Source organism: Phyllobates terribilis, unplaced genomic scaffold (assembly GCF_046119375.1).
Source record: "Phyllobates terribilis strain yellow unplaced genomic scaffold, ASM4611937v1 Scaffold_2__4_contigs__length_985480577, whole genome shotgun sequence".
In the NCBI taxonomy this organism is placed as follows: domain Eukaryota; kingdom Metazoa; phylum Chordata; class Amphibia; order Anura; family Dendrobatidae; genus Phyllobates; species Phyllobates terribilis.
The window spans coordinates 454,956,660-454,975,256 of record NW_027362762.1 but is presented as its reverse complement, the minus strand read 5'-3'; the positions used below and the strand labels follow the sequence as shown (position 1 = coordinate 454,975,256).

Here is an 18,597-nt window from a genome sequence, read left to right as displayed (position 1 = left end):
ATGGTAATTAAGGACTGCACACAACTACCAACAGTGTGTTGTCATTGATTTTTCACAGACATGTATGGGTAATTTTGATCCCTAGCTTAGTCTTTTACATCAGTAAAAGACAAAAGAACACGCATATCTCTATAAAGTTACATTATAAAATAGATATATCTATTATATTTACACACACTAAAAAAAATAAATGAATCAAAGACCAGTTGACTCCTTTACATCCTTTATTGCTATGTTCCTAATGTAAGGCACTGTGTGTGGATAGGAGTAGCATATAGCAAACTGTCTAGTTAGAGCGCAGAAGTTTTAGAAAACGGGTCGTTCTTGACATGGTGGTGGTTCTTTTTAATTTGTTCATTAGAGATTGTTTGTGCATCTCTGATTGCAATTGCAGTTTTGATTGTTGTTTATTGCCAGGTTCATAATTATGTAGAGTGCAAGTACAGAAACCAACCCTCCAAATGAGTCCAAATTTTGTTTGAAAATAAATTTGTTCAGCATAATTTCACAACAGTCCCAAGTTGTTGTTTTTTTTTTTTAAAAATACCTTATGAGTAATAAAGTAGACACTGCTTATGTGTAACCACCTCTTCAATGAGGTTAGATATCCTCTAGCTTCTACAGAATTAGAAGCTTTAATGACATGATGAATGCAGTAAACTTTTTTTCGAAAATGGATGAGCACCACATAGGGACAAACAGCAGCAGAGGAATTAGCGAGTCTACTCAGTCCTCAGTTTATATTGCAGTGCCCTACTCTTGTGCATGGGATTTGGGGCCTGTAGACAACACTCCAGGGATGGCTGGGAATCAGTGCACTGAAATGAATGAAGACAGAAACAAAAATGAATGGTAATATAAATCAAAGTAAATTAAAAAAAAAAAAAGACACCACAGAAGGACAGCCGCACATGGAAAAAGAACAGCAAAAATAAGCCAGCGTTAAACAGAAAGATGAGAACAGATTAAATGTTTGTGCTCAAAAACATCTAAAAATCATTATTTTACAAGAACTTTTATTTAGAAAAGATAGTAAAAGATTACGGACGATGCAGACATAAGCAATGATAGCAGCTCAATGCTCAAATTCCTTCATGATTAATAGTCACTTTATCAGATTGATTAACAGCATATAAATTATTTATACTATTACATAAACCCCATCCTATTTCCATAAGATTATCACAGAAATATAACAAGGTCTTTACTGCGTGCTTTGGAGAAAGCTGCCAGGATGCTTGCAAACACAACATCTGGAGATTGGGAGGCATCCACCGCTGTGTGGATTCCATGTTTCTGATAGTAGTCCACCAATGGTGAAGTCATAGTGTGATAGGCCTCCAGCCGTGATTTCAGAGTGGCCTCGTTGTCATCAGAGCGTCTTATCAGTGGTTCACCAGTCACCTGCGGATCAGTAGGGAATGCACATTAAAGGTAAATCTTGACAAATGGGAATTTTAGAATGGGACTAAATTAATCTAAGGCAAAGCTAAAAGAAAAAAAACAAAAACAACAACACGTTCTGGCTTACCATTTGTAGTATGTGATATAGTCAAATTTTTACATTTATAACCTTATATCTAGCTGTAAGCCTGACTTTTTCCCTGTTCTACAGCATTACGGAAGAGTTATCTGTGACTGCAGCTCATCTACAGAGCCTTCATTAAATCATAAGTAGTCTACATTCACGGCCAAAATATTAGACTGACAAGTTTTGGCTTTCACAAAGCGTGCTTCTTCAGTGTTTTTAGATCTTTAAGGTTAAGTGCACATGTAGCGTTTTTGCAGCGGTTTTTCCACATGAAAACGCATCAAAAACGGTCTGCCAGCTATAGCAATGGTAATCCTGGTACATGATGCGGAAATTTCCGCTCCAGATTATCATTGTGGAAAAAAAAGCAACATGTCCATTGTGCCCAGCGTTTCCCACCCATTGACTTTATTGAAACGCAGAAAATCCGCAGGTGTAATATTTATACTTGCGGATTTGCTGTGTTTCAATTAAAGCCAATGGGCGGTGAAACGCTGCGGAAACGCGCTGCGGGTGGTACCCGGGTCGGCAGAGGAGGACTACTACTCCTCTCATCCAACCGCCACTCTCACTGATAACAGTGAGAGTGGCGCGGCTGAGGGGAGCAGTACTCTCCTCAGCCGAGCCGGGAACCACTGGCAATAAAAAAAAAAAAAAGAAGTAAAAAACTATTCTCACTAGTGTTGAGCGAGTATGTTCTGTTAACCCTATTCGCCGAGTATGCTCGGCCCGAGCACCGAGTATTTATAACTGCTCGGTGATATGGTTGAATCGCTCCCGTGTGCATGATTTGCAACTGACCGTTTTATTACATGGGAGGAATGTCTATTTCTTACACATTCCTCACATGTAATAAAGCTGCCAAACAGTTGCAAATCATGCACACGGGAGCGATTTAACCTCATCACCGAGCAGCTATAAATACTCAGAGCTCGGCCCGAGCGTACTCGGACAGAACATACTCGCTCAACACTAATTCTCACCTGTCCGGCGATGTCCCCCTGCAATACACTGCAGGGAGCGCGCTCGCTCCCAGCAATGTACTACGCTGCCAGGACCTGCGGTCATGTGAGCGATCAGCTGATCGCTCACATGACCTCCCCGTGGGAACAGTCTCAAAAATGTTCCCACCAGTACTGGTGGTGAGCTCACCGGGGCTGATCAACTGATCTTCAGCTGATGAACCCCAGTGACCTCTCTCCAGCAGCATGTATACTGACAGGAGTGATTTTACACTCCTGTCAGTATACACTGATGTCACTGCTGTAGAAGTGACCCGGTTCGCCGAGGGACAATCGTTGGCGGTAATCATGGACTACGTCGTGACGGCGGACAGGTGAGGGATATGGTTGTTTGTTATTTTACTTTTTTTTCCAGAAGATCGAGGGATTTGGGGACTGAGAGAATAATAATAATAAAAAAAAAAAATTAAAACCGTGTGTTTATTTCATTAAAATACTTTATTCTGGCCGTGTATTTATTGAAAAAGCGGCGACAATCTTACTACGCAGTTAATGGGGGCGTCTTACAGACGCCCTCCATTACTATCCTGGACTTCATGTCAGCCGCGAATACAAGGCTGATGTGAACCCCAACCCCATTCGCCACCGCTACAGGGCAGTGGGAAGAGCGGAGGCTAAGCACCCGATTTGGTGCATTTTATGGATGCGCCATTTCTGGGACTGCTGAAGGGTGATATTAATAGCTGCGGAGGGGGCTAGTATTCATGGCCCTTCCCTGGCTATTAATATCAGTCCGAGCTGTCTGTTTAGCCTTTTCTGGTTAGATTGTATAAGGGGACCCCATGTCAATTTTTTTCTGGGGTCCCCCCTGTAATCTAGCCAGTAAAGGCTAAACAGCTGTTGGCTGATATTAATACCCAGGGAACATTGTTGGCTAATGGCCCCTTCCCCGGCTACTAATATCAGCCCTCAATGGTCAGCTTTCCCTCTGCTGGTTATAAAAAATGACGCGGGAGCCCACGCCATTTTTTTTTTTCTTTTTTCAATTTTAGGCTCTGTGCTTATGATCCGGACGTAGCAGCGCTTTGGATGCATATTTTTTTGCTGCGTCCAACATGTTGCATTCTATTGAATGCAGGTAAATCCACATGTGTTCACTGAACCATGCGTATTTACCGCATTCAATACATTCTAGTGGTCAAATTTTTGCTGTGAAGACTAGAGACTCCGCAAGAGAATTTGACATGCTGGAGTCCTGAAAGACGCGCCGCATGTCAGTGTCCATGGGTGATTCGCAGCCTCTGATCCATGCATAGTGGACATGGGATTTCTAGAAATTCCATCCACTGTGCTGTAACATCTGGATGCTGTGAGTTTGACGCCGTATAAACATGCAGCGTCAAACCTGCAGCGGCTCCTGATCGTGGCCACGTACGTACCCAAACTCACCCGCAGCATGTGAATTTCTGTAGCGGACACGCTAGTCTCCGCTGAAGATTTTGACCGATTGAAGTGTCATTATATGCGGTGGATTCACATGTACCGACAACAAAAGTGCAGCATTTGAACACCGTGTTTTGGACGCAACTGCCTCCAAAGCGCTGCTGAGTGCTAATCGGGGGGGGGGGTGGTGGGAGTAGCGGCTAACGAAACAGCTAATAATAGCCAGGGACCATGTTAATGGCAACTTCCTTGGCTAAAAATAGCAGCTCACAGCTGCCCCAGAAATTACATGTATAGAAATGCTAATGAAGAAAGACTGGGTGAATGGGATTAGCTGACCTGACACCTAGCTCTTTTGTTTGGTGATGACAAGATGTCAATCAGGCCCTTTCATCACCAAACCCAATTAAAAGTAAAGTAAAGAGTTAAATAAACACAGAGTAAACACTTTATTTGAAATACAACAGACACATTCTTTAATCATTTAAATTAACTAATATACTCACCCTAGTTCTGACAGTAATCCAAAATGCAAGGAATCTTACTATGTTTGGGAGGGCAGGTTTGTTGGCATCATACTTTATCTGTATTATTTAAGTTTTTTTTATCCTTTGTTATTACATATTAAAATTAGGCCATTTGGCCATAGGCCTTTTACTGCTCTTATAAAACATATTATAATATTCTAATAGTTTATTCTAAGGTCTACTAATTAAAATTTACTTTGTGGGACAACCCCTTTAAGTTTGTTTCCATATGAAAAAGTTCAGGGCTTGTTCGCATATAGCGTTTTTTTCCCACTTCTGCAATTCGCCAGGGCATGTTGGATGTCAGCTTCTGGGCCAAATCCGGACTGATAACAACCCATTCTTGTCTAATCAGTGCTTGGAGTTTATCATAATGTGTTTTTTGTTTGTCCACACGCTTTTTGAGAAATAACCCATGGGATTGAAATCTGTGGCGTTTCCTGGCCATTGACCCAAAATGTTAATGTTTTGTTCACCAAGTCACTTAGTTATCACTTCTACCTTGTGACAGGGTGTTCCATAATGCTGGAAAAAGCATTGTTCTCCAAATTGCTCCTTTATCAATGGGATAAGTTGTTCTTAGAGGATGTTTAGATAACATACTTACCCATTTGGCAAAATTGTGAGCGAGTCCCCTTCCTTCCATGAAAGCAACCCCACAAATGAATGGTCTCAGGATGCTTTACTGTAGGAATGACACAGGACTAATGGTAGCACTACCCATTTATTCTCTGGAGGATCATTCTTCCAAGTGTCCTAATCAGTCTGAAGGGAATTTCATTAAAGTAAATAACTTTACTCAAGTCTTCTGCAGTCTAATGCCTGTACTTCCGGCAAAGTTATTTTCTCTGATGAAGCCCACAGTTATGCTGGGGCAGGAGCGATGGGTGCCAAGAATGGCGCTCCCCTGGAACTGTGCACCTTAAATTCTACTGTCAAGTTTAAAACAGAATTTAAGTGTTTAAAGGGTTGCTGACTTTCACATACTGTTTGGCCACAGCAAAAACAAACCACACTGCACGCACCTTCCCCAGGTCCACCAGGGAGTCTCCGCCAATGCTCCCAGTGTCTGACATTGGCAGCAGCGCGAACGTCATAATGACATCAGTGCTGCAGCCAGTGCCAGACAGCAGGAACAGCAGCAGAGACTCGCTGGTGGACCAGGGAAGGAAAGTACAGTGTGGTTTGCCATTTTATAACAAACAGCAGTTGAACATTTTCTCAAATGGAAGAATCCCTTTAACAGAAGTGACTGAGGGTTAACAGCAGCAATCCGCGCTACCGTTGCAGGAAAATTCTGACCGAGTTCGCTCAGTATACCCGCACCCGACATGCGCTGTACATGTACAGCAGATGTTGGGTAAGGGTCAATTTTAATAGGGTCCCAGAAGTTGATACTATTGATGTTCAATCACTTGCTAAGAGGCATATACCATTTTAAAGGGTTAAAGAACAACCTGAATTTTCTTCATCTCCTTCTGTTGTGCAGCTGAATTGCGAGATATTGTCTTATAACTGCTTTTTAACACTTAGGAAAGTGTCAAAAATAACAGCCGGGGCAGTCAAGCAGATCCCACCACTGTTACCAGAGAGATCACCCAGATCTCGCCACTGCCACTAGTCAGGGGAACGCAACTCCGCAATTGTCTGACAAGTGATGAACGAGGCCGCGGCTGCTTCCATTACTAGGCTGGTTATTGGGGAACTCACATTGAGCATATGGTATATACACCTCAGATTCCAACGCCATGGAATATCGATACGGTCACTGCCAACTCCAAAATAACAAAAAGGGAACCACTAGCTACCATCACCAATCGTTTACACAGGCCGATTGGACACCTGTTACAGGTAGCTATGGCTTCAGGGGTACAGAGCTATTAAATTTTATATATTTAACCAAGAAAGGTAGGCAGTGTTTAGAAAGAAATATATGCTGTATAATGGAAATAAAACAATGCAATATATACAAGTACATAAAATACAAAGTAATAATGAAAGAATAATAATAATAAACCTGATGTCACAGAAATGGCTGAGAGCTTGGCTGAGGGAGGTACTCCTTAGGAAAATGGACAGAACCTACAGCAAGCTATACCTTCCAGGACTAACGAATGACCCAAAACCAAATACTGCTTTTTATTAGCTCAAGGTTACGCCCGCATACCCCCCTTGATGAGTTTATGTGGGGGCTGATTGTGGGATGTGCTATGTCTGTTAGAATTTTATGAGATCCCCAACTTACAGGATAGCTTCTCCTCTGGAAGTCGCAGGTAATAGATATTGTCGTCGTGTCTTAGCACGATTTTACATTTATATAGAGATCAAACATGGTCTGTACAGCAGCATCCATAGGACAGTTATTAAGTTGGAGGGGTTAGAAAGACCTTACAGTGATATCACTGAATGTGTTCTGTTTATCCCTTCGCTATGACTTAAAAAATATATCTCCCAGAATTATCGGATCAAAGCAAGCCCCAATATTCATCACGGACGTCAAAACGTCTACGAAAGATCCTTTGAACAGAGGAAGCTCTATGGTTTGGAAGTGTATATTACCCCGCCTCTGTGTAAATGAACATCAGACTTGATGTCTTCTTCCCTGAAAATCTCCCTACTGTAATTATCTGGTCACTGCAGGGGGCCACTACTTAAATGGAGATGAAAATGTCAGATCTCTCCTACTTCCCCTGTTTTAATTAGTTTTCCTCTTCTTCAGTTTTCTCTCTTCCCATTATGTTCAATGTGAAGGTGATATGTCCCCTCCCTGGAGATGTCTGTATGGATTTTACATTTTTCTCTACGACAGAAAGGATAATTTTTCTTCAATAGGATTACTGACAGGAAAGGTATACCTCCATCACCACTACCTTATCTACAGTAATGCTCACTAACAACTCACATCATCTTTCATGTCCTCTTTAGGAGGATTGAATTCCTCGTGGTACGAGCGTCCACTTGATGAGTGGATCAACCTGCATAATAAGAAACAGAAGAAGCCTTACACATAGGTGAACACAACTAAGTTAGCAATGTATGATAAAGGAGAAAAGGTCATTACCTCCCACAGATTCTACGCACGAGCAGAGAGTCATCCACACTAAATTCAATGACGGAATCCAGTTTTTCTTGCCGTTTTTCCAGAAGACCATCAAGCTGTGTTAATACAAAAATTGAAAACATTCATCTAAAGTATTTAGGACAAAATATAGAAGGATCTTTGTGTATTCCTTGTAGAAATCACATGCTGGTCATTTTACACTACACAGTAGAGCAGAGGGGTGCATAACCATTTTTGGTCCGAGAACCACATTGTCACACTGAACAAATCCAGGTGCCGCCCTAAAAATTAAAGAGGTACTAATTTCTGTGGGATATCAAAAGTATATACCATAAATGTCTGATAGGTACAAGTTCTACTTTCGGGGCTCTTACCGCCCAAAAATTTGCACTCTAAGGCTGACGGGACACTGGCGTATAGCATCAGATGCGATATGCTAATGACACTCGTCTCAAACTCTGCTGCGAGTGTGAGCCGAGTGTCATTGGACTGTGCTCCTATTCTTGCGCATGAGAGAATCACAGCACAGGTGCGGAGGAGACAGAGAAAGTAATTTCTCCATCTCCTCCATTGCCGGCATCTGCACTGCACTCGGATGACATCCAAGTGCAGTCAGATGTTTCACACACACCCATAGACTCAGATCTGAGCTGCCCAACAGAATAACACGGGTCCGAGAGCTATCCGATGTTTTATCGCATAGCACTCGGCCGTGTTATATGCTCGTGTGAGCGAGCCTTAATGATATATGTTCACACTGAATTTTTTTTATAAGGATTGAGGAATAGTTTCTGCTCCTAAATCCACATCAAAAACCGCATCAAATACTCTTTGAATAAGTTTCTGACTGATTTTAATGGGAAACAGCTCCTTTAGTGCACACAGTGCTGTTTGTTTCATGTTATTTACATGTACTATTACTATTTACTTGCTGTAGAGTTTAGGCTCATTTTTTTTTTCTTGGGTGTTGTTAGTGAAATGGCCACAGAGTGAACAATGTCTTACACTTTGCACGTACAGTGGGGAAAGCAAGTATTTAATACACTGCCGATTTTGCAAGTTTTCCGACCTACAAAGAATGGAGAGGTCTGTAATTTTTATCGTAGGTACACTTCAACTGTGAGAGACAGAATCTAAAAAGAAAAACCAGAAAAATCACATTGTATTACTTTTAAATATTTAAATTGCATTTTATTGCATGAAATAAGTATAAGCCGGCCCGAATATAAGCCGAGGCACTTAATTTTACTGCAAAAAAGCTGGGAGAAAAAAACTTACTGACTCGGGGTGGGAAATGCAGGAGCTACTGGTAAATTTCCTCATCCTGGTATGCATGGCCCCCTCATCCCCAATCCTGGTATGCATGGCCCCCTAATGACTGCACACATGGAAAAAAATAAACACTTCTACTCAACTTCCTTCCCTCTGCTCCAGCGCGGAGTCCTGTTCTGCCAGCAGCTGATCTCAGCATCTGAGCAGCGCATGACATCACTGCCATGTGCCCTCAGACGCTTAAGTGAGCTGCTGGGATATTCACTCCTCTCCACGCCGGGCCTATGGGTGTGGAGGAATGAATATTCATTTTCTTTAATAGCGTACACTGTCAGTCGAAGCCACAGGCTTCCTGCTGCAGCTCAGCTGATACTGCACGCGCTATTAAAGAAAATGAACATTCACTGCTCTCCACACCCATGGGCGTGGAGAAGAGTGAATATTCATCTTCTTTAGCAGCGGGCACGCATAGTAGCTGCAGCAGCCAGTTACTTCCTGTGCACCACTCCTCTGCTGCAACCCCACCCCCTCACCACCACATTCCATAGCCAGAATGTAAGTAAATACTTGAGTATAAGTCAAGGGGTGCTTTTTCAGACTAAAAAATGTGCTGAAAAACTTGGCTTATACACGAGTATATACGGTATTTGATCACCTACCAACCAGCAAGAATTCTGGCTTTCACAGACTTGCTAGTTTTTGTTTAAGAAGCTCTCCTACGCTGCACTCATTACCTGTATTAACTGCACCTTTTTGAACTTGTTACCTGTATAAAAGACACCAGTCCACACGCTCAATCACACTCCAACCTCTCCACCAAGGCCAAGATCACTGAGGACAAAATTTTAGACCTTCACAAGACTCGGATAAGCTACAGGACAATAAGCAAGCAGCTTGGTGAGAAGGCAACAACTGTTGGCGCAATTATTAGACAATGGAAGAAACACAAAATGACTGTCAATCTTCCTCGGTCTGGGGCTCCATGCAAGATCTTGCCTCGGGGTGTGAGGAGGATTCTGAGAAAGGTCAGGATTCTGTCCAGAACTACACAGGACTAACTGTCAATGACCTGAAGAGAGCTGGGGCCAGAGTCTCAAACATTATTGTTAGTAACACTACGCCGTCATGGATTAAAATCTTGCAGGGCATGCAAGGTCCCCCTGCTCACGCTAGCACATGTCCAGGCTCATTTGAAGTTCGCCAATGACCATCTGCACGATCCAGAGGAGGCATGGGAGAAGGTCATGTGGTCAGTTGAGACCAAAATAGAACTTTTTGGTATCAACTCCACTCGCAGTGTTTGGAAGGAGAAGGATGAGTACAAACCCGAGAATACAGTCCCAACTGTGAAGCATGGTGTGGGAAACATCATACTTTGGGGGTGCTTATCTACAAAGGAGACAGGACAACTGCATCATATTGAAGGGATGATGGATGGTGTCATATCGCAATATTTTAGCCAACAACCTCCTTCCCTCAGTAAGAGCATTGAAGCCATGGGTCATGGCAGGGTCAGGCCAGGGCAACTAAGGAGAGGTTCGGTAAGAAGCATTTCAAGGTCCTGGAGTGGCCTTGCCAATCTCCAGACCTGAACCCAATAGAAAATCTTTGGAGGGAGCTGAAACTCAATGTTGCCCAGCGACAGCCCCAAAACATCTGGAGAAGATCTGTATGGAGGAGTGGGCCAAAATCCCTGCTGCAGTGTGTGCAAACTTGGTCAAGAACTACAGGAAACGTCTGACCTCTGTAATTGCAAACAAAGGTTTCTGTACCAAATATTAAGTTCTGTTTTTCTATTGTATCAAATACTTATTTCATGTAATAAAATGCAAATTAATTATGTAAAAATCATACAATGATTTTCGGGATTTTTTTTTTTTTTTTTTTTTTAGATTCTGTCTTTCACAGTTGAAGTGTACCTACAATAAAAATTACCGACCTCTCCATTCTTTGTAGGTGGGAAAATTTGCAAAATTGGCAGTATATCAAATACTTATTTTCCCCACTGTATACCAGTTTATAGTCCAGCTCAGTTTTTTGGTTTTGCTGTAATCTCTTGTATTTTGCACAAACAGGGGTGTGGCCTCCGTTTGAGCTAAGTATTTCATCTGCATAACTTCCCATGGATGTGTGTCTCAGTCGGGCCCTGTCCTTATTCACAATGACGCAGTTTAACATATTGCAAGATTTTAACACTAGAAATAGGTTAGGACCGTCCCGAAGGGTACACCTCGTCCTGGTGGGATGGCTTTTTGCTTTTTTCATCAAAATAGAGTAAGTAAAGTACCTTATGTTATTTACATATACTATTACTATTTACTTTTTTACTTGCTTAACCCCTTAAGGACCGAGCCACTTTGTATGTTAATGACCAGGCCAATTTTTTTCAATTCTGACCACTGTCACTTTATGCGGTAATACCTCTGGAACGGTTCAACGGATCCCCCTGATTCTGAGATGTTTTTTTCGTGACATACTGTACTTCATGATAGTGGTAAAATTTCTTTGATATCACTTGCGTTTATTTGTAAAATAAACAGAAATTTGGCGAAATTTTTTTAAATTTTGCAATTTTCAAACTTTGAATTGTTATGCCCTGAAATCAGAGAGATATGTCACACAAAATAGTTAATAAATAACATTTCCCACATGTCTACTTTACATCAGCACAATTTTGGAACCAAATTTTTTTTTTTTTTATTAGGGAGCTATAAGGGTTAAAAGTTGACCAGCGATTTCTCATTTTTCCAACAAAATTTACAAAACCATTTTTTAGGGACCACATCACATTTGAAGTCACTTTGAGGGGTCTATATGACAGAAAATACCCAAAAGTGACACCATTCTAAAAACTGCACCCCTCAAGGAACTCAAAACCACATTCAAGAAGTTTATTAACCCTTCAGATGCTTCACAGGAACTAAAGCAATGAGGAAGAAAAAAATTAACATTTAAACTTTTTTTTCACAAAATATTAAATTTAGACCAAATTTTTTTTATTTTCACAAGGGTAACAGATAAAAATGGACCCCAAAATGTATTGTTCAATTTCTTCTAAACATGCCGATACAAAATATGTGGCGGAAAACCACTGTTTGGGCGCATGGCAGTATTTGGAAGGGAAGGAGCACCATTTGACTTTTTGAATTCAAAATTTGCTGGAATAATTAGCGGACGCCATGTTGCGTTTGGAGAGCCCCTGATGTCCCTAAACAGCAGAAACCCCCACAAGTGACCCCATTTTGGAAACTAGACCCCTCAATGAACTTATCTAGATGTGTGATGAGCACTTTGAACCCCCAGGTGCTTCACAGAAGGTTATAACAGACGTGAAAAAAAAAAACTAAAATTTCTTTTTAGCCCCAAATTTTTTATTTTCACAAGGGTAACAGGAGAAAATTGACCTCTCATTTTGTTGTGCAATTTCTCCTGAGGGTATGTGCCCACAATGCGTTTTTCAAGCGTTTTTGATGCAGAATTTCCGCAGCAGAAATGCTTTAAAAACGCTTGGTAATCCGTGCCCCATGATCACCAATGAAAATCTGCATGTTCTGTGCCGATGCTGCGGATTTTTCCGCAGCGAAAAAATCCGCAGCATGTCCATTCTTTGTGCGTTTCTGCATGCGGAGTTGGGGCCCAATGGACTTGAAAAACGCAAGTCAAATCCGCATGTAAAAACGCTGCAAACACGCGTCAAAAATGCATGTAAAATCCGCAAGCGTTTTTGACTGCCAAGACCATGCAGAAACGCTGCAGACATTTTCTGCTTCATTTCTGCATCGTGGGCACATAGCCTGAGCACGCCAATACCCTACATGTAATTGGCAACTACTTTTGAGGCACAGTGCAAAGGTCAGAAAGGAAGGAGCACCATATTATAGCACAGATTTTACTGTTATGGTTTGAGGGTGTCATGACCCACTGGGAGATCCCCTGAGGTGCTGTAACAGCAGATTCCCCCATAAATGACCCCATTTTTCAAACTACACCTCTCAATGAACTCATCTAGGGGTGCAGTGATCATACTGACACCAAGGGTGTGTCACAGAATTTTATTCCATTGGGCAGTGAGGAAAAAATAATTACATTTTTACCGCAAAAATTTTGTTTTAGCCCCAGATTTGACATTTTCACACAGGATAATGGATAAAAAGGGCACCAAAATTTGTCCCATAATTTTTGCTGAATGTGGCAATACCTCATATGTGGCTCTACAGTACTGCTTGGCCACACGGCGACACTCGGGAGGGATGGAGCGCTTTTTACCTCCTGGAGCGCAGATTTTCCTGGAATAGTTTGCGTACCCCATATACAGAGCCCCTAAGTGCTAGAAGAGCAGAATCTACCCTCAAGTGACCCCATTTTGGAAATTATACCCCTGCCAAACATGTGGACACAATGTGGTTTAGACACACTGCAGTGCTCAGAAGGGAGGAGGGGGATTTGGATTTGGGAGCGCAGAATTTGCTGAATTTCTTTTGGGGGGCGAGGAGCCATTTAGCTTTTCCAGAGCCTTTGTACTACCCGTAACGTGGAAGCCCCCTATATTTCCATTAACACATGACAGACATGAGTGGGCGCTTTTATTGGGAACATTTTACATAACATTTTAGATCACATTTATCCGGCGCTCTACGCTGAGCACTTACTTTGGGGTTTCCATCTAAATCTCCAAATGATGCCATTCAGATGAAACCCTGGAGGGATCCATTCACTATAATGAGATGAGGCAGCAGAGTTACTCTGGACTCAGTCTGGCCTCTGTTCAGCGTTATCCTCTAGCAACATTTTTCTATGGTATTGGATTCATCCATCCGTTTGTGTGCTGACTGATAAATGTGAACAGTCATAACCTCTAGCAACATTTTTCTATGGTATTTGATTCCTTGGTCCTGTTTTTTTTTTGTTTTTGTTTTTCTCTCTCTGTTGTCCTGTTCTATTAGAAAATGTTCAAAGCCTTCACTGTTTTATGGCCTCTGTGCTTATCTTACATAGCATTGCCTGCTATAGCCCTGTGCTAATTGGCTAATTACTCAGTATGTCCAGCTGGTGCTGGACTATAGCAGACATTTCACTTCATATATATTCAGCTCCAGCTCAGGACACAACGCGTGCTGGGTCACGCGTGCAATAGATTGTTTAAAGGGCAATTGTTTAACCCCTTAAGCCCCGCGGGTGGTTTGCACGTTAATGACCGGGCCAATTTTTACAATTCTGACCACTGTCACTTTATGAGGTAATTACTCTGGAACGCTTCAACGGATCCCCCTGATTCTGAGAATGTTTTTTCATGACATATTGTACTTCATGATTGTGGAAAAATTTCTTCGATATCACTTGCTTTTATTTGTGAAAAAAACTGAAATTTGGTGAAAATTTTGCGATTTTCAAAATTTGAATTTTTAAGCCCTGAAATCAGAGCGATATGTCACACAAAAGAGTTAATAAATAACATTTCCCACATGTCTACTTTACATCAGCACAATTTTGGAACCAAAATTTTTTTTTGTTAGGGAGCTATAAGGGTTAAAAGTTGACCAGCGATTTCTCATTTTTCCAACAAAATTTACAAAACCATTCTTTTAGGGACCACATCACATTTGAAGTCACTTGGAGAGGTCTTTTTGACAGAAAATACCCAAAAGTGACACCATTCTAAAAACTGCACCCCTCAAGGTGCTCAAAACCACATTCAAGAACTTTATTAACTCTTCAGGTGCTTCACAGGAATTTTTTGAATGTGGAAGAAAAAAATGAACATTTAACTTTTTTCACAAAAATGTTACTTTAGACCCAATTTTTTTTATTTTCACAGGGGTAACAAGAAAAAATGGACCCCAAAATTTGTTGTGCAATTTCCCCTGGGCACGCAGATACCCAATATTTGGGGAAGAAACACTGTTTGGGCGCACGGCAGGGCTCGGAAGGGAAGGAGCGCCATTTGACTTTTTGATTGTAAAATTTGCTTGAATAATTAGCGGACACCATGTTCTGTTTGGAGAGCCCCTGTGTGCCCAAACTTTGGAGCTCCCCCACAAGTGACCCCATTTTGGAAACTAGACCCCCCAAGGCACCTTTCTAGATGCATAGTGAGCACTTGGAACCCCCAGGTGCTTCACAAATTGATTCGTAAAAATGAAAAAGTGAAAAAAAAACCACTTTTTCATTTTTACAAATCAATTTGTGAAGCACCTAGGGTTTCCAAGTGCTCACTATGCATCTAGATAGGTGCCTTGGGGGGTCTAGTTTCCAAAATGGGGTCACTTGTGGGGGAGCTCCAATGTTTGGGCACACAGGGACTCTCTAAATGCAACATGGTATCCGCTAACAAATTGAATGGAAAATCGGCTCAAATTGTTAGCGGACACCACATTGCGTTTGGAGAGCCCCTCTGTGCCCAAACTTTGGAGCTCCCCCACAAGTGACCCCATTTTGGAAACTAGACCCCCCAAGGCACCTTTCTAGATGCATAGTGAGCACTTGGAACCCCAGGTGCTTCACAAATTGATTCATAAAAATGAAAAAGTGTTTTTTTTTTCACTTTTTCATTTTTACGAATCAATTTGTGAAGCACCTGGGGGTTCCAAGTGCTTACTATGCATCTAGATAGGTGCCTTGGGGGGTCTAGTTTCCAAAATGGGGTCACTTGTGGGGGAGCTCCAAAGTTTGGGCACAGAGGGGCTCTCCAAACGCAATGTGGTGTCCGCTAACAATTTGAGCCGATTTTCCATTCAATTTGTTAGCGGATACCATGTTGCATTTAGAGAGTCCCTGTGTGCCCAAACATTGGAGCTCCCCCACAAGTGACCCCATTTTGGAAACTATACCCCTCAAGGATTTTATTAAGGTGTATAGTGAACATTTTGAACCCAGAGGTACGGCACAGAATTTGTTTACATTAGGTCATCATATTGAATAAGTTGTCATTATTCTTGAGCGCAAGTGCTCGCTACTTGAGTTTGCATCGGGTACTCAGGTATGCACCATGTACAGCGTGTGCTTGAGTGACATGCTCGAGTCCCTGCTCCGCATGTTTCACGGTTATTAGGCACCCAAAAAAAAAAAACATGCGGGGATCGCTCGTGCATGGCAGGCAATCCCCGTAAAGTTTTTTGGCCACGAAGCATATGGGGCAGAGACTCGAGCATGTCACTCAAATACCCACGATACTCAATGCATACCAGAGCACCCGATGCAAACTCAAGTAGCGAGCACTTGCTCTCAACACTAGTCACCATATCGTCATCTTTTTTTCTTACTTTTGAAAAAAATCCCAACCCCAGCCCTAGCCCCAGCACAACCCTAGCCCCAGCACAACCCTAGCCCCAGCACAACCCTAACCCAAGAGTTTATTTTTGACACCGTTCCTTGTGCGGTATAAGTGATTAGACGACTTTATTCTTCGGGTCGGTGTGATTACAGCAATGCCAGAATCATATGGGGTTTTTATGACTGACAGCTGTCACACACTAAAAGACGCATTTTTTGTAAAATCTAGTTTTTGCATCGCCATATTTTGAGAGCTATAATTTTTCCAGATTTTGGCAGACAGTCATGTGACGGCTCGTTTTTTGCGGGATGACTTGACGTTGTTATTGGTGCCATTTTCAGGCACGTGACATTTTTTGATCGCTTTCTATTCCGATTTTTGGGAGGCAAAATAAACAAAAACCAACAATTCAGGAATTTTTTTTTTTTTATTCTGTTCCGCGTGTGGTAAAATTGATGAGGTAGCTTTATTCTTCGGGTCAGTACGTTTACAGCGGTACCACATTTGTATAATTTTTCTATGTTTTGGCGCTTATACACAATAAAAGCTATTTTATAGAAAAAAATATTTTTTTAGCATCGCTTTATTCTGAGAGCTGAAACTTTTTTATTTTTCGGCTGATGGAGCTGTATGGCGGCTTGTTTTTTGTGGGACGAGATGAAGTTTTCAGCGGTATCATTTTTATTTATATGCGTCTTTTTGATCGCGTGTTATTCCACTTTTTGTTTGGCGGTATGGTGATAAAGCATTGTTTTTTGCTGCGTTTTTTTTTTTTTTTTTTTTTTTTACCGTGTTCACTGAAGGGGTTAACTAGTGGGACAGTTTTATAGGTCAGGCTGTTCCGGACGCGGCGATACCAAATATGTGTACTTTTATTGTTTTTTTTTTTATAATAATATTTATTGATGGGTACATTATATTTTTATTTTTGGTGTATTATTTTTTTTATTTTTTTATAATATTTTTGCACATTTTTTTTTTTTTTTTCCACTTTCAGACAGTTTGTACACCTTATTACTTTGTCCCACTCTGGGACTTTCACTTTTTTTTTTCTGATCGCCTGCATGGCATAGGAATGGAGCACCATCCCTATGCCATGCAGGCTGTCAGAAGTGCACAGTGTTAAGATTGCTTGGAGATGCACTGCGCATGTCCAAGCAATCTTCCTGCTCTCTGGTGACCCGGATGTTGTCATGACGACATCGGGTCGTCATGGCAACACCCGGGAAGCCGCTGCAGTCTGCGCTGGAAGCCGGAAGAGGAGGTGAGTATCGCCGATCACCTCCCCTTGCCCCCGCAATGCCGCGATCGATTTCGATAGACTTCGATCGCAGCATAGCGGGGGTTAATGTGCTGGGAGCGGTGCAGGACCGCTCCCTGCACATAGTACCGGGTGTTAGCTGTGACAATCAGCTGACACCCGGCGGCGATCGCGCCCGCACAGCCTGTGTGCGCGCGCGATCGCCATGACGTACTAATACGGGTCTGGCTCTTAAGTCCCAGGGCACAGACGCGTATTAGTACGTCAGATGTTATTAAGGGGTTAAAGGGCAACTGTTTAAAGGGCAACTGTTTAAAGGGCAACTGTTTAAAGGGCAACTGTTTAAAGGGCAACTGTTTAAAGGGCAACTGTTTAAAGGGCAACTGTTTAAAGGGCAACTGTTTAAAGGGCAACTGTTTAACCCCTTAAGCCCCGCGGGTGGTTTGCACGTTAATGACCGGGCCAATTTTTACAATTCTGACCACTGTCACTTTATGAGGTAATTACTCTGGAACGCTTCAACGGATCCCCCTGATTCTGAGATTGTTTTTTCGTGACATATTGTACTTCATGATTGTGGAAAAATTTCTTCGATATCACTTGTGTTTATTTGTGAAGAAAACGGAAATTTGGCGAAAATTTTGCAATTTTCAAAATTTGAATTTTTAAGCCCTGAAATCAGAGCGATATGTCACACAAAAGAGTTAATAAATAACATTTCCCACATGTCTACTTTACATCAGCACAATTTTGGAACCAAAATTTTTTTTTGTTAGGGAGCTATAAGGGTTAAAAGTTGACCAGCGATTTCTCATTTTTCCAACAAAATTTACAAATCCATTCTTTTAGGGACCACATCACATTTGAAGTCACTTGGAGAGGTCTTTTTGACAGAAAATACCCAAAAGTGACACCATTCTAAAAACTGCACCCCTCAAGGTGCTCAAAACCACATTCAAGAACTTTATTAACTCTTCAGGTGCTTCACAGGAATTTTTTGAATGTGGAAGAAAAAAATGAACATTTAACTTTTTTCACAAAAATGTTACTTTAGACCCAATTTTTTTTATTTTCACAGGGGTAACAAGAAAAAATGGACCCCAAAATTTGTTGTGCAATTTCCCCTGGGCACGCAGATACCCAATATTTGGGGAAGAAACACTGTTTGGGCGCACGGCAGGGCTCGGAAGGGAAGGAGCGCCATTTGACTTTTTGATTGTAAAATTTGCTTGAATAATTAGCGGACACCATGTTCTGTTTGGAGAGCCCC

At 41.8% G+C, this 18,597-nt stretch overlaps 1 protein-coding gene across 2 annotated transcripts in view; it reads right to left on the bottom strand.

The window, feature by feature from the left end:
• Positions 1 to 214: 214 nt before the first annotated feature.
• AK2 (adenylate kinase 2) overlaps positions 215 to 18,597 on the bottom strand; it is a 40,124-nt gene continuing 21,741 nt past the window's right edge. Inside the window, exons 4-7 of one of the 2 annotated variants that reach the window (XM_073665650.1) lie at positions 7,525 to 7,619; positions 7,366 to 7,438; positions 1,209 to 1,404; positions 215 to 818 (exon numbers count right to left, since the gene is read on the bottom strand). In XM_073665650.1, the coding sequence (XP_073521751.1) occupies positions 811 to 818; positions 1,209 to 1,404; positions 7,366 to 7,438; positions 7,525 to 7,619 (372 nt within the window). In that variant the 3' untranslated portion in view covers positions 215 to 810. Of the gene's footprint in view, positions 819 to 999; positions 1,405 to 7,365; positions 7,439 to 7,524; positions 7,620 to 18,597 lie in introns of those variants that run through there. The other variant, XM_073665649.1, reaches the window with a different exon arrangement.